The sequence below is a fragment of the Zeus faber genome (assembly GCF_960531495.2).
Source record: "Zeus faber genome assembly, chromosome: 17".
In the NCBI taxonomy this organism is placed as follows: Eukaryota; Metazoa; Chordata; class Actinopteri; order Zeiformes; family Zeidae; genus Zeus; species Zeus faber.
The window spans coordinates 29,732,223-29,749,722 of record NC_137204.1 but is presented as its reverse complement, the minus strand read 5'-3'; the positions used below and the strand labels follow the sequence as shown (position 1 = coordinate 29,749,722).

The 17,500-nt window shown below is 42.7% G+C and overlaps 1 protein-coding gene across 1 annotated transcript in view; it reads left to right on the top strand.

Moving 5' to 3' along the window:
• Positions 1-463: 463 nt before the first annotated feature.
• onecut2 (one cut homeobox 2) overlaps positions 464-17,500 on the top strand; it is a gene marked incomplete at both ends in the record, with an annotated part of 29,143 nt that continues 12,106 nt past the window's right edge. Inside the window, one exon of the mRNA XM_080018185.1 lies at positions 464-1,748. Coding sequence (XP_079874311.1) covers positions 464-1,748 — 1,285 coding nt within the window. The remainder of the gene's footprint in view (positions 1,749-17,500) is intronic.

Sequence of the window (17,500 nt, the reverse complement as noted above, 5' to 3'; positions counted from 1 at the left end):
GGGGACCCCACCGCTCATTGGTCCGCGGCGCCATCAATCCACGGCGGCTCCCACCCCCCCCCCCCCCCCACCCCCACCCGCGCACCCCTCCCCACGCCCCGCGCCGCGCGTTGGGTTGAGAGAGCTGCCCACAGTGGACAGCTCCTCTCCGGGGCAGAACACACCGGAGGAGGAGAGGGATGGATGCGGGGAGGCAGCGGCAGCACAGGCCCATATGATCCACACAATAAACACTTTGCAGCGGGGTGAGACGCGAGGCCTCAGGCGGGACCGAAGGAAGAGGAGCGGCGGGATTTGGGGATCGGGGATCGGGAGCGCGGACGAGGACGAGCGGCGGCGGCGGCGGCGGAGGCGGCGGCGGTGGTGGAATCTACCGACCCGTCCCGGAGCACCGGGGGAGGTGGAGAAGGGGCGAAGCGGGAGGAGGATTCGGCTCTACCTGATGGACTGAGGGGGCAGATGAATGAAGACTGCCTACACTAACGCCTACCGATGCCTGGCCAAGGACCTGGACGCGTACGCCATGAACACGGAGATGACAATGGACAACATTGCCAGTCTCCACGGCGGCGTGACCGTGAGCTCCGTGGGCCATGACGCGGAGCTGATGAGCGGCCACAGTCCGCACCACCACCACCACGGCGGCGGCCGCGGGAACCCGGGACCCGGCGCCGCGGCGGCGGCGTCCACCCTGCGGATACACCAGGACCTGGCCGCCGCCGCCGCCGCGTCCTCACGCTCGGCCATGGTGTCCAGCATGGCCACCATCCTGGACGGAGCCGGGGACTATCGTCCGGAGCTGTCCCTGCCGCTGCACCACGCCATGAGCATGCCCTGCGACACCTCCCCGTCCGGGATGGGGATGAGCGGCACCTACACGACGCTCACCCCGCTGCAGCCCCTGCCCCCGATCTCCACGGTGTCGGACAAATTCCACCACCCGCACCACCACCACCACCACCACCACCACCACCAGCGGCTCACTGCGGGGAACGTCAGCGGGAGCTTCACCCTGATGCGGGACGAGAGGGTGCTTCCGGCCATGAACAACCTCTACAGCCCGTACCACAAGGACCATATGCCCGGGATGGGGCAGAGCCTGTCCCCGCTGGCCAGCAGCCCCGTCCTGGGCAACGGCCTCGGCTCCATCCACAACACCCAGCAGAGTCTCCACAGCTACGGCACCACGGCGCACGGCGGCCACGACAAGATGCTGGCCGCGGCGGCGGCGGCGGCCAACTTCGACGCCCACCACACCGCCACCATGCTGGCCAGAGGGGACCACCAGCACCGGGGCCTCGGCGGCCCCGCGTCCGGCATGATGCCCCACCTGAACGGCATGCACCACCCCGGGCACCCCGCCGCCGTCGCCGCCGCGTCCTCGGTGGGTCACCACCCGCATCCCCACCTGCAGTCTCCAACCCACGGGCCCGTGTTGGCGTCCACCCGGGACAGACCGCCGCCCTGCTCCTCCTCAGGGTCGCAGGGGGGGACCGGCTCGGGGCAGCTGGAGGAGATCAACACCAAAGAAGTGGCACAAAGGATCACGGCGGAGCTGAAGCGCTACAGCATCCCGCAGGCCATCTTCGCCCAGCGGGTGCTGTGCCGGTCGCAGGGCACCCTGTCCGACCTGCTGCGGAACCCCAAGCCCTGGAGCAAGCTCAAGTCCGGCCGGGAGACCTTCCGCAGGATGTGGAAGTGGCTGCAGGAGCCCGAGTTCCAGAGGATGTCGGCCCTACGGCTTGCAGGTAAGACAAGGTATCCTGAAAGCAAACAGACAGGCATGCAGACAGACAGACATGCAGACAGACAGACATGCAGACAAGAAAACACAAACAAACAAACAAACAAACAAACAAACAAACAACAACATCTCCAAAGCCTCGTGGACGCGGCGCGCGCCTCGCGGTGTCCTGTTTGTTTTGTTTGCGCGCGCGTCTCTTTACGCGCGTGGAGCGCGGGAGGAATCAGGCGAAAGACTTTTATTTAGAGATGACGCGTCATGATCACACTGCTGATCGATCACCCAACGATCGATATGAAACCACAAGGTCGCGGGATTCCCCCACCGTCCCAAACACACACACACACACGCACACACACACACACACACACACACACACACATACATACACACACATACATACACACACATACATACATACACACACACACACACACACACATACACACACACACACACACACACACACACAGACACACACACACACACACACACACACACACACGCACACACACACACACACACACACACACACGCACACACACACACACACACGCACACACTCTCTCTCTCTCCCTGTTCTGCAAGAAGAACATATTTGGGCTCTGAGTTGTAAAATTAACGCTTTAAAGTCAATATCAATTCATCGATTTGCACTTGAGCAAAAATATATGCACTAATAAATAGTATGCACTGAATACATCATGTACAGCATGTAAAAGTAATGTGCCTTTAAAAACAATAATATTTATTTAAATATCATATGGATTAAACAGAGCGTTTCCATTCAAAAGGTAGGCATTTGAAATAAATAATACGCCATGATAATATAATACGCAATGGAAATGATGCAATTCAAATAATATGTATTAAAAATATTCATTCAAAATAATATTCATTCAAAAATATGCATTCAAAATATTATGCATTCAAAACATTGTGCATTCAAAATAATATATATTCAAAACAATATGCATTAAAAATATTAGGCATTCAAACAGTTAAATGCATTTGAAATAAATACATATTTCTTTGTGGGGGTTTGTTTGATGAGCATTAGAAACAAATAAAAAAACATGTCGTGATTGAAGTGGAGGAAACTGATTGTTTACGCTTGATTTGATCGAGTAAAGGAGCCGCTGAGCAGCACCACAGCACAGCACGTTGTTCGGAGGAAGGGAGGGGTGGAGGGGTGGAGGTGGAGGTGGAGGTGGGGGAAGAGGGTGTTGATGGAGCTAAAGGAGTCAAAAGAGAAGTGAGACGTGTGGAGGGAACCAGGAGGAATAAGTCAGATCCATCCAGGGTCCCGGGTCAGAGCGTGGGCTCGCTGCGCCCCCTAGCGGAGAACCGCGGCACTGCCCGCGACACCTCCATTGTTCGAGATGAGGGCGAGATGGAGAGAAAGATGGAGGGAGAGAGAAAGATGGAGGGAGAGAGAAAGATGGAGGGAGAGAGAAAGATGTAGGGAGAGAGAAAGATGGAGGGAGAGAGAAAGATGGAGGGAGGGAGAAAGATGGAGGGAGGGAGAAAGATGGAGCGAGAGAGGGGGTGAGGGGGAGAGATGGGGAGAGGTGGGGGGGTGATGGGGAGGGGGAGAAGAATTGACTCCACCTTTATTGTCGCTTCTGTCTTTTCGGCCCCAAATAAATGGAGCAGGTGGATGAGGGCGTGAGGCAGGAGGACCAGCACAGTGTGGAGGTTCAGGTTCAGGCTCAGGAGGAATGTTTCAGTTGGAAGGGGAAGCAGGACGTTCCCCAAAGAAACACAGAGACACATCAGAGTCCTGTGGCCACGGTGGTTTGAGGGGAAACAGCTGCGGAAATACAATCATCTCACTTGATGACAGGCCTGTTATTTCATGTTATTCCATGTTATCCCATTTTATTTCATTTTATTCCATTTTATTCCATCCCATTCCATCTTATTCCATGTTATTCCATGTTATACCATATTATTCAATGTTATTCCGTGTCATTTTATTTTATTCCATCTTATTCCATTTTTTCCATCGTATTCCTTGTTATTCCTCGTTATTCCATGTTATTCCACCTTATTACATTTTATGCCCTGTAATTCCATCTTTTTCCATGTTATTCAATGTAATTCCATTATATTCCATCTCATTCAATCTTATGCCATGTTTGCCATGTTATTCCATTTTATTTCCACTTAATTCCATGTTATTCCATGTTATTCCATCTTATTCTATGTATTCCATTTTATTCAATCTCATTCCATGTTATTCCATGTCATTCCATTTTATTCCATTTTATTCTATATTATTCCATTGTATTCCATCGTATTCCATATCATTCCATGTTGTTCCATCTTTTTCCATGTGATTTCACATTATTACATCATATTCCATATTATTTCCTCTTACTCCACATTATTCCATCTTGTTCCATTTTATTCCATGTTATTCCTTGTTATTCCATCTTATTACATGTTATTCCATATTATCCCATCTTATTCCGTGTTATTACATATTATTCCATCATTTTCCATTTTATTCCATAGTATTCCATGTTATTCCAAGTTATTACATGTTTTTCCATGTTATTCCATGTTATTCCACCCTATTCCACCTCATTCCATTTGATTCCACGTTATCCCATTTTATTCATTCTTATTCCATTTTATTCCACGTTATTCCATCTAATTCCATTTTATTCTGTCATTCCATCCTATTCCATCTTATTCTATCGTTTCCATCTTATTCCATGTTATTCCATCTTAATCCATATTATTTCATCTCATTCCATGTTATCCCATTTTATTCCATGTTATTCCATTTTATTCCTCTTACTCCAAATTATTCCATCCTATTCCATTTTATCCCATCTTATTCCATTTTATTCCATCTCATTCAATCTTATTCCATGTTATTCCATCTTATTCTGTCTTATTCAATTTTATTCGATTTTATTCCATATTTGTCCATGTAATTCCATGTTATTCCTTGTTATTCCATCTTAATACATGTTTTCTATGGTATCCCATCTTATTCCATTTAATTCCATCTCCACGTTATTCCATGTTATTCAGTCTTAATCCATTTCATTCCATGTTATTCTATGTTATTCCATCTAATTTAATCTTATTCCATCTTATTCCACGTTATTCCATCTTCTTCCATCTTATTGCATGTTTTTGTTGTTGGTTTTATACTGCCCTACTCCTAAAAGGTTCATCTCATGGAACGCCGATGTGTTTTTATTCCATTATTGATCCGCTCGTTGGGAATGACATTTTGACAGTATAGGTTGTACAGTTACAGGGTTAATGGTACATCACTTTTCTAATGCTGCGGATGGTGTGTGCGTTGCATCTCCCCTGTGCACCATGAAATGTTGCACCTCTGATAATAATGATAATAATAATAAATATCCATGATCCATAATCCATGATAATATTCCACATTTACTCATGAAAAATATGACGTATTTACGCACCGGTGAATGAGTTGCAGTGTTTATATCCTGATATGATGTTGTTGTCCTTATGCAGTCCTGCAGCAAAACACTTTAAAAAGCGCAAATATCAAATTATATATGTATATATAATATGTAATATTCCCTTATAATTTATTTTGTATTTGTCATATATAAAAATTCCCTTTCCTTTATAATTAAATTTATTTTTATTTTAATACGTTGTATGTTTATATTGTTGTTATTATTGTTATAGTTGTGTATTATTATTATCATCATTTATTGCAATTATTTAAAAATGTTCTTCTGCTTCTTCGTATGTTATTATTGTTGTTATTATAATAATTATAATAATAATAATTATTATAATTATAATTATAATAATAATAATTATTATTATTATTATTGTTGTTATTATTATTATATATTTATAGATGAGATGGTGGCTATAATCACGTCCAAATGTATGTTTTTACGCTTCCAAAGCGTTTTGCTGCAGCTCTGATCTTATCTTTCATCGTATCGACTTCATACAGTTGCTCAGTTATTCCTAGAAAAACATTTCCACCCACGGTTCAGCCGCACAAAGGTCCTTCCACGCGGCGGCGGCGGTGGCGGTGGCGGTGGCGGCGGCGGCAGCGTGTCCACAGGGCGAGGGCACAGGGTTTATCAGGCTCCGTTTCAAAACAAGCCGCCGCAGCGTCGGAGCGTCCGGGTTATAATGTCCAAACGTGTCTTTGACCTCGGAGCATTACAACACGGAACGCAGCTCCACAGCGACGGCCGGAGCCTGAAAGTCAGTTACAACGGTTACGTTTGCACTTGATTCAAATAATATGAACAAAATACACTTTACATTTCAAATTATAGGGTCGGACGATATCGACATCCTGATGCGAGGCCAGATGTGGCCTGGTTCAAAGCTACAAAGTCATATGTACATTGAAATAAGATATTACAATCAAGTCAGATATTACATTAAAGTAATATATTACAGTAAAGTCGCATTTTACAATAAAGTCAGAAATGACAGTAAAGTCAGATTGTACGGTAAAGTTGTATATTCAATTTAGTCAGATATTACAGTAAAGTCAGATTGTACGGTAAAGTTGTATATTACAGTAAAGCCAAATATTACAATGAAGTCAGATATTACCGTAAAGTTGTATATTTCAGTAAAGTAAAGCAGTTTAATGAATTTTGAATATTAATAATAACCACAGATATTTCATATCAGATATTTATTTTGAGAGCAGTGATATTCACCCCCAAAATATTCAGAAATGATTAATATTTCATAACATTTGCTGGATGTAATTATTCCCCTCAAGTATAGTTTTTATAATGGATAACTGCAGTGTCAGGTCTTCAAATAAAAACTTCAAATTCATGTCTCTCCATACTTCAGATAAATAAATAATAAAAATATAAATAAGATAAATAATAAAGAAAATATAAATAACATAAATAATATAAATAACATAAATAATATAAATAAGATAAATAATAAAAAAAATATAAATAACATAAATAATATAAATAACATAAATAATATAAATAAGATAAATAATGTAAAAAATATAAATAACATAAATAATATAAATAACATAAATAATATCAAAAATATAAATAACATAAATAATATAAATAACATAAATAATATCAAAAATATAAATAAGATAAATAATATAAATAACATAAATAACATTAGAAATATTAATAATATAAGATAAATCAGATAAATAACATAAATAAGATAAATAACATAAAAAATATAAATAAGATAAGACAAATAAGATAAATAAGATAAATAATATAAATAAGATAAATAAGATAAATAATATAAATTAGATAAATAATATAAATAAGATAAATAATATAAATAATATAAATAAGATAAACAAGATAAATAATATAAATAATATAAATAAGATAAATAATTTAAATAAGATAAATAAGATAAATAAGATAAATAATATAAGTAATGTAAATAATATGAATAATATAAGTAATGTAAATAATATGAATAATATAAGTAATATAAATAATATAAGTAATATAAATAATATAAATAATATAAGTATTATAAATAATATAAATAATATAAATAATATAAGTAATATAAATAATATAAATAATATAAGTAATGTAAATAATATGAATAATATAAGTAATATAAATAATATAAATTATATAAGTAATATAAATAATATAAATAATATAAATAATATAAGTAATATAAATAATATAAATAATATAAGTAATATAAATAATATAAATAATATAAGTAATATAAATAATATAAATAATATAAATAATATAAGTAATATAAATAATATAAGTAATATAAATAATATAAATAATATAAGTAATATAAATAATATAAATAATATAAATAATATAAATAATATAAGTAATATAAATAATATAAATAATATAAGTAATATAAATAATATAAGTAATATAAATAATATAAATAATACGTCTTCGTGCATCAACAGATTCCCTGATGATTTATGATCGATGCACAATCAATGGAGTTTTAGATGAAGATCAATCGATCAATGATGAGGACGACTGGGAAATCCTCCTTTTATTTCACCTTCCACCTTGTCATGGATTGGTTGATCCTTGTGTTGGTGTTTAAAGTGACCTCCACGCCTTGCACCACCTTGCACCACCTTTCACCACCTTCCACCACCTTCCCCATGTTTCACCACCTTTCCCACCTTTCACCACCTTTAACCACCCTTCACCACCTTTCACCACCTTTCCCATGTTTCACCACCTTTCCCACCTTTCACCACCTTTAACCACCCTTCACCACCTTTCACCACCTTTAACCACCCTTCACCACCTTTCACCACCTTTCCCATGTTTCACCACCTTTCACCACCTTTAACCACCTTTCCCACCTTTCACCACCTTACACCACCTTACACCACCTTTCACTTTGTTGTTGTTGTTTCTTCCCTAAACCTCTTTTACTTCTTCTCGTCTGATCCATTGATTGGTTTTGCTTTGTTCTTGACCCGCCCCCCACTTCCTGTTGGCTGTGCCACCAAACAGTGGAAGCAGGGGATAGAGGAGACACCCCATCCCTCCACCCCTTCATCCATCCATCCATCCCTCCATCCATCCCTCCATCCCTCCATCCATCCATCCATCCATCCCTCCATCCCTCCATCCCTCCATCCATCCATCCATCCATCCATCCCTCCATCCATCCATCCATCCATCCATCCATCCCTCCATCCATCCCTCCATCCCTCCATCCATCCATCCATCCATCCATCCATCCATCCATCCTTCCATCCAGCCATCCCTCCATCCATCCCTCCATCCCTCCCTCCCTCCATCCATCCCTCCCTCCATCCATCCATCCATCCATCCATCCACCCATCCATCCCTCCCTCCCTCCATCCCTCCATCCCTCCATCCATCCCTCCATCCCTCCATCCATCCCTCCATCCCTCCATCCATCCATCCATCCATCCCTCCATCCCTCCATCCATCCCTCCATCCATCCATCCATCCATCCATCCCTCCATCCATCCATCCATCCATCCATCCCTCCATCCATCCCTCCATCCCTCCATCCATCCATCCCTCCACCCATCCATCCATCCATCCATCCCTCCATCCATCCATCCATCCATCCCCCCATCCCCCCATCCATCCATCCCTCCCTCCATCCATCCATCCCTCCATCCATCCCTCCCTTCCTCCCTCCCTCCATCCATTCCTCACCCCATCCCCTCCCTCCATCCATCCATCCATCCATCCTCCCCCAGTCCATCCCTCTCTCCCTCCCTCCCCCCTCCCTCCTCCCTCCCTCCATCCATCCCTCCATCCATCCATCCATCCCTCCATCCCTCCCTCCCTCCCCCACTCCATCCCTCCCTCCCTCCCTCCATCCATCCCTCTCTCTGTGTTTTGGGGACGGAGTTATGATGTGATCCCGTGTCTCTGTCTCCCTCCATCCACCCATCCCTCCATCCCTCCATCCCTCCATCCCTCTGTGTATCTTGGGTGTTGGAGGTATTATGTGATCTGGTCTCTCTCTCCCTCCCCCACTTCATCCCTCCATCCCTCCCCCACTCCATCGCTCCCCAACTCCATCCATCCATCCCTCCCCCACTCCATCCCTCCATCCCCCATCCCTCTCTCTGTGTTTTGGGGGTTGGAGGTATTATGTGATCCGGTCTCTCTCTCCCTCCACCTCTCTCTCTGCCCCCGCCCCCTCCCCCAGCCCATCCTCCCCTGCTCCTGTTTTGGGGGATGGAGGTATTATGTGATCCGACGGACCGGGGGGAATTGAACACCAGAGCAGCAGCAGCAGTGGCTGAATGAATTATTGATAAGGAATCTCAGTCGCTGCTCCTTCACCTTCACTGGGTTAACCAGGCAGAAGGGAGGGAGAGGGGGAGGGAGGGAGACGGGGGGGGGGGGGGGGGGGGGGGGGGGGCAGATAGACGCTTTTGTTTGGTCCTGAGCCGCCGCCCGCCTCTTTGTGGAGCAATAAAAGTGAATTGTTTCTTAAGAGACGGAAATACATATATACATACAATAATACAATACATATGTAATACATATTGTGTGTGTACATGTTGTGGATTGTTTTTATTCAGCCTCGTCCTTTTGTACGTTCTCCGCGGTCACCAGCGGCGGCGTCGAGGTGAAAGAACCCTGTCGCACTTATTTCGTTTCGGCCGCTTTTCGTGTGAAGCAGCGTTGTCGTCGTTTGACGGAACAAAGACAAATAAGGATCCGCTTGTTTTGACGAAGCTGATCTCCCTGATGCGGCGCCGTCTTGTGAGAATGAGATCGCAAAGAGTTCTGGATGGAGTGTGTTTGTGTATATAGCCGTCATGTTGCTGGGAACGCTCTGCCACGCCACAGTCGTGCAGCAAAAAGAGAAATTTACCAGTCGCACTTTAAGCAGACCGTGTGAGCCTAGAGCATCCAGTGTCCAGAGTGTCCACAGCGTCCATAGGATCCAGAGCGTCCAGTGTCCAAACCGTCCATGGTGGCAACAGCGTCCAGTACACCCAGAGTGACCAGATCGTCCAGCGTGCCCAGTGTGTCCAGAGCGACCGTAGTGGCCAAAGTGTACCTTGCTTCCATAGTGTTTCAGATTTGACATAGTGTCCAGAGTGTCCAAAGCATCCATCGTGTCCAGAGTGTCTGTAGCTTCTATAGCATTAAGAGCGTCCATCGTGTCTAGAGTGTCCAGAGCAAGAGTGTCCATAGTGTCACTAGCCTGCAGAATTTCCGGAGTGTCCATAGTATCCAATGTGTCCATAGTATCCAGAGTATCCAGAGTGTCCATAGCTTCCATAGGGTTGAAAGTGTCTAGGGCGTCCATAGAATCCAGAGTGTCCCGTGCACCAATTACTGCTGCCATGGAGCTGTGGGGGGTGAGTGAGGGGTGGAGGGGGACGGACCCCCGGCATCCTCGGTTCACTGGAGAAAGTGGCCCAGTCGCTGCTTTATTACACCGGCCAAATCAAACCTGACATTTCTACTCCTGGTGTGTTACAGAGGCACACACACCATGATCACACACACCATGATCACACACACACACACCATGCACACACAGTACACATACACACAATGCACACACAGTACACACACACACACACACACACCATGATCACACACACCATGATCACACACACCATGATCACACACACCATGCACACACACACACACACACCATGCACACACAGCACACACACACACACACCATGCACACACAGTACACACACACACACCATGCACACACACACCATGCACACACAGTACACACACACACACACCATGCACACACACACAATGCACACACAGTACACACACACACACACCATGCACACACAGTACACACACACACACACCATGCACACACACACAATGCACACACAGTACACACACACACACACACCATGCACACACACACACACACACCATGCACACACAGTACACACACACACACACACACACACACACCATGCACACACACCATGCACACACACACCATGCACACACACACACACACCATGCACACACAGTACACACACACACACACCATGCACACACACACAATGCACACACAGTACACACACACACACACCATGCACACACACACAATGCACACACAGTACACACACACACACACCATGCACACACACACACACACCATGCACACACAGTACACACACACACACACACACACACCATGCACACACACACACCATGATCACACACACCATGCACACACACACCATGCACACACACACACACACCATGCACACACACACACACACCATGCACACACAGTACACACACACACACACCATGCACACACACACCATGCACACACAGTACACACACACACACACGCACACACACACCATGCACACGCACACCATGCACACACAGTACACACACACACAATCAGCCAGGGAACAGAGCGATAGCACCGATCCCCGAAAAGACCGAAAGACGATATCTGGGAGTCTGGCTTCGCTGAAGCGTCAAACTTCCAGTTAAGTGTGAAATAAAGTAGAATGTGAGGTGTGTGTGTGTGTGTGTGTGTGTGTGTGTGTGTGTGTGTGTGTGTGTGTGTGTGTGTGTGTGTGTGTGTGTGTGTGTGTGTGTGTGTGTTTGGGGGGGGGGGGGTCGATAAGAAGGAACATTTTTGGAGCTGAAACGATGTTCAAGTAGCTGCTGTTTGCTGTGTGTGTGTATGTAAGTGCTCAGAGACGCTCTAGCAGACGCTGTGGGAGACATTCTAGGAGACGCTCTGGGAGACACTCTAGGAGACGCTCTGGGAGACACTCTGGGAGACACTCTAGGAGACACTCTAGGAGACGCTCTAGGAGACGCTCTGGGAGACACTCTAGGAGACACTCTGGGAGACACTCTAGGAGACACTCTAGGAAACACTCTGGGAGACACTCTAGGAGACACTGTAGGAGACGCTCTGGGAGACACTCTAGGAGACACTCTGGGAGACACTCTAGGAGACACTCTAGGAAACACTCTGGGAGACACTCTAGGAGACACTGTAGGAGACGCTCTGGGAGACACTCTAGGAGACACTCTAGGAGACACTCTAGGAGACGCTCTGAGAGACACTCCAGGAGGCACTCTAGACTGTGGAGACTGTGGCAGTTCTCCTACCACACGCCATCCAAGTGGCGTTTCCAGGGCCCTCCAGCACAGAGACACAGAAGACGATACCAGTTTATTGTAGAGAGGAGGCTAGGTGGAACAAGCCAGGAGCAGATAGAACATGTCATGACAGGGCTCCTCTCCTGAGTGTGTGTGGGGATGGGGGTTTTAACCTGTTGCTCATTAGAACAACCTATGAGCAACAGGTATGCAGCCACCCTGACCCAGTCACCTGGATCCAGGTCAGGTGTGGCTGCTCAACCAGACCATCCCCACACCACAGAGACACTCTAAGGGACGGTCTGGGAGGTAGGAGATGTTCTAGGAGACACTCTAGGGGACAGTGTGGGAGCTAGGAGAGGCTCTAGGAGACATTCCAGGGGATGGTGTGGGAACTAGGAGACACTGTAGACAGTTTGGGAGCTAGAGGATGCTATAGGAGACGCTCTAGCAAACCCTCTTGGAGACGGTCTGGGAGCTAGGAGATGCTCTAGGCCACGCTCTAAGGGACACTCTAGGGGACGCTCTAGGGGACGCTCTAGAGGACGGTCTGGGAGCTGAGCTTTGTGGACTTGCCCTGATCTGTTTACATGTCACCACAACTGTATTTCTACTTTAAAGAGCTTTTGGGCAAAATTTGTATCTGATCAAAAACGGAAACTTATTTGGGCTGGATGTTCACATTGAGTATGAGGGACAGAATTGCCGACATGTTGACGGATAAGTTGTTTGTTTGTTTGCAAATCTGTGGAAGCTGTCGCGAGGCAGAATAATGTGTTAAAATCTATCACGAACACTCGTTTTCGGGGAGCTGATTGGCCAATTGATTGGTCAGTAGTGGAAATGGTGGTCATTTATTTCTGAATGATGACGTTTATCACAGTCAACCGCTTCTCCCTGCCTGTATCCACGTCCCTCGCATCTAATGCTAATGCTAACACTAGCTAGTGGTCATGTTTTGCGATGGAAGACTTGAATGTGGAAATGTCCAGTTTCACATTAATAACAGGAAATTGTTTTTTTGCAGTTGAATAGTTCACTAAGTTGTTGCAGCTACGTGGTTGTTGCTATTTCTCTAGACAAGTGTGTTTGTATCCATATATACTTTATGGAGGTTGACATCATGATGTGTATAGATTTTATCCCATTACCCACACACCCTGTTTACGGCAGCTATGATACAAAGAAAATCCCGAAAAACACCTGATCACAGCCTTTCATCGAATCCATTACTTTGAATGAGCTCAGCAGATTGATCCATCGATGGCAGATCAATACTCAGATTGATCCATCTATAGCAGATCATTACTCAGATTGATCTATCGATAGCAGATCAATACTCAGATTGATCCATCTATAGCAGATCATTACTCAGATTGATCCATCTATAGCAGATCAATACTCAGATTGATCCATCTATAGCAGATCATTACTCAGATTGATCCATCTATAGCAGATCAATACTCAGATTGATCCATCTATAGCAGATCATTACTCAGATTGATCTATCGATAGCAGATCAATACTCAGATTGATCCATCTATAGCAGATCATTACTCAGATTGATCTATCGATAGCAGATCAATACTCAGATTGATCCATCTATAGCAGATCATTACTCAGATTGATCTATCGATAGCAGATCAATACTCAGATTGACAGATATGCAAACAAACACCAACAGGGAGCGTTGACGTGCTGGGTTTTCCAGTCGTCGTCCTTTCCCTGCATCAGTCTTTTCTTAAACAAACGTGTTAAACAGCGGATTATTTTGGGATGATAGATGGATGGGTGGATGGATGGATAGGTGGATGGATGGGTGGTCGGATGGATGGGTAGATGGATAGATGGATGGATGGATGGATAGATGGACGGATGGATGGATGGATGGATAGATGGATGGATGGGTGGATGCGGGTGGATGCGGGTGGATGGCTGTAATCCCAGCAGATTAAAAGAGCATTAATGGCGGCGACAATAAGGTAAACGGTGCAGATCGATCCAGAGCAACATGATCCCAGAACGTTCCTGGAAGAGAGAGAGCTGACGATACGAGAGGGAGGGAGGGAGGGGGACAAACAGGGAAAGAGAAAGAGGGGGAGAGAGGGTTGGGAAAGAGAGGGTGGGGGTGGGGTGGAGGTGTAGAGGGATGGAGCGCTCAGAGGAGTATCAGTGTAGGTATAGAAAGACACGCAGATGGATGCGGCGCCGCTCTGCTGCTGAACATCATGTCTCACTTTTTTTATGGATTTCCTGGATCCTGATTGGTCGATGGCAGCAGCCAGCGCTGGGTTCTTCCTGAATAACGACGCTGTCTGTTAATAACAACCGTTGTCAAGGCAACCACACCTCCTGCTTCCACCTCCCTCCTACCACCCAGTGGGAGCTCTTAAACTAGACATACTAGTTATACAACTAGACAATAGTTTTAAAACTAGACATTCTAGTTATAAAACTAGACATACTAGTTATAAAATGAGTAATTATAAACTAGTTGGAAACTAGTTAGAAACTAGACATACTAGTAATACAACTAGTCATACTAGTTCTAAAACTAGTCATACTAGTTATAGATTTGACATACTAATTATTAAACTAGTCATACACGTTAAAAACAAGACATACACGCTATAATACAAGTCCTACTAGTTATAAACTTGTGATACTAGTCAAAAATTGTCTTATATATATTTTATGTGTATAGTAGTGTGTCTATGTAAATGTATATCATACATAATGTATATAGTAGTGTGTTTATGTAGATTTATATGTAATATATATATATATAATGTCTTTAGCAGTGTGTATATGTTATATGTATATAAAATGTATACAGTAGTGTGTATATGTAGATGTATATATTATATGTATATATAATGTATATAGAAGTGTGCATATGTAGATATATGTTATATGTTTATATAATGTATATAATAGTGTGTATATGTATATGTTATATGTATATAGAATGTATATAGTAGTGTGCATATGTAGATGTATATGTTATATGCATACACTGTATAATGTATATAGGAGTGTGTATATGTAGATGTATATCTTATATGTATATATAATGTTTATAGTAGTGTGTATATGTAGATGTATATTTTATATGTATTTATAATGTATATAGTAGTGTGTATATGTAGTTGTATATGTTATATGTATATATGTGTAGTAGTGTGTAAATGTAGATGTATATGTCATATGTGTATATTTTTATACACATATGACTTTATATAGTAGTGTGTATATGTTACATGTTTGTATAATGTATATAGTAGTGTGTATATGTTATATGTATATATAATGTATATAGTAGTGTGTATACATAGATGTATATGTTATATGTATATATAATGAATATAGTCGTATGTTTATGTAGAGCTACATGTTATATGTATATAAAATATATACAGTAGTGTGTATATGTTATATGTATATATAATGTTTATAGTAGTGTGCATACGTAGGTGTATATGTTATATATATATATATATATATAACATGTATATAGTAGTGTGTATACATAGATGTATATGTTATATGTATATATAATGTACATCTTAGTGTGTATATATAGATGTATATGTTATATGTATATATAATGTATATAGTAGTGTGTATATGTAGATGTATATGTCATATGCATATATATAATGTAGACAATAGTGTGTATAGGTAGATGTATATGTTATATGTATATATAATGTATATTATAATGTGTATATGTAGATGTATATGTTATACCTATGTATATACATATGTAAAATATATGTATATATAATGTATTAGTAGTGTGTATATAGATACCAGACATGACCGCTGGGAGCTATTTACAGATAATGACTGTGTGACTGGACGTTGTTTAAGGTGTAATAGACAACTTTTGTCCCGCTGTTGCCATGACAACCAGGTGGCTCCGTGGAAACGATCCAAACACTTTGTAAATAAGAGCAGAAAGAAGCAGGTTCCCTGCAGTGAGTGTGGCAGCTGTACCTTCATCTGGTTTGTTGTGGTTGAACCGTGGCAGACACACACACCGTGCTGTCAACACCTCACACACCACCACCAACCACGTCCTGAGGAGGCCAAGAGCAAAACCTGGTGATTCCACATCACACCACACACTGTGTTGTTTAGTTTGACGCTGCTGCCACCATCACACACACAGACAAACATGTTTTATTAATTGTTTAATTTGATCTATGGACATATGGATATGTAGATATGATGGGGTAGGGTATAGATTTATGTGTTGTTTAATTTGAGGTGTGTAGGTATAACTTCAGAATTCATCATCACCGTCACATTGATTTAAATGTATCTGATTTGTATATATATATATATATATATATATATATATATATATATATATATATATATATATATATATATATATATATATATATATATATATATATATACTGTATATGAATATATAAATATATATATGAAGAAAAAAATATACATGACTATATATATATGAATATATTTATATATTTTTCATATATTCACATATATATTCATATATATATTAATATATTTAGATATATAAATATATCTAAATATATATATGTGTGTGTGTGTGTATATATGTATAATTTTGAGGTTTAATTAAGATGTCAAGGAAAAGCTAAACCTTTTTATCACAGGTCAACTTCCATTCATAGGTTCGAGAGCCAAGACAAAACAGGTTTTTTTACATATTAAGCAGTTTTTGTTTTAATGTGGATGCAGTGTTTACCCAATGTATGAGAATGACATGACAATGCAGCGTATTGATCAGGATATTGATGGGGATATTGATCAGGATATTATCTCCCCGCTGTGTTTGCTGCTCAGGTTGTAAAACAGCGACGGCATCGCTCCGTCACACCAAAACAAACTGATAAGACGGGAACATTCTTTCACCTGTTAACTCATCATCTATTAGCAGTGTGTGTGTGTGTGTGTGTGTGTGTGTGTGTGTGTGTGTGTGTGTGTGTGTGTGTGTGTGTGTGTGTGTGTGTGTGTGTGTGTGTGTGTGTGTGTGTGTGTGTGTGTGTCTGTGTGTGTGTTCTGTCCAAACACTGGTTTTGCTGTGACTCATGACAGTCAACAGCAGCTGGGTTAAAGGGCGCTCTACTTTATGTCGAAAGAG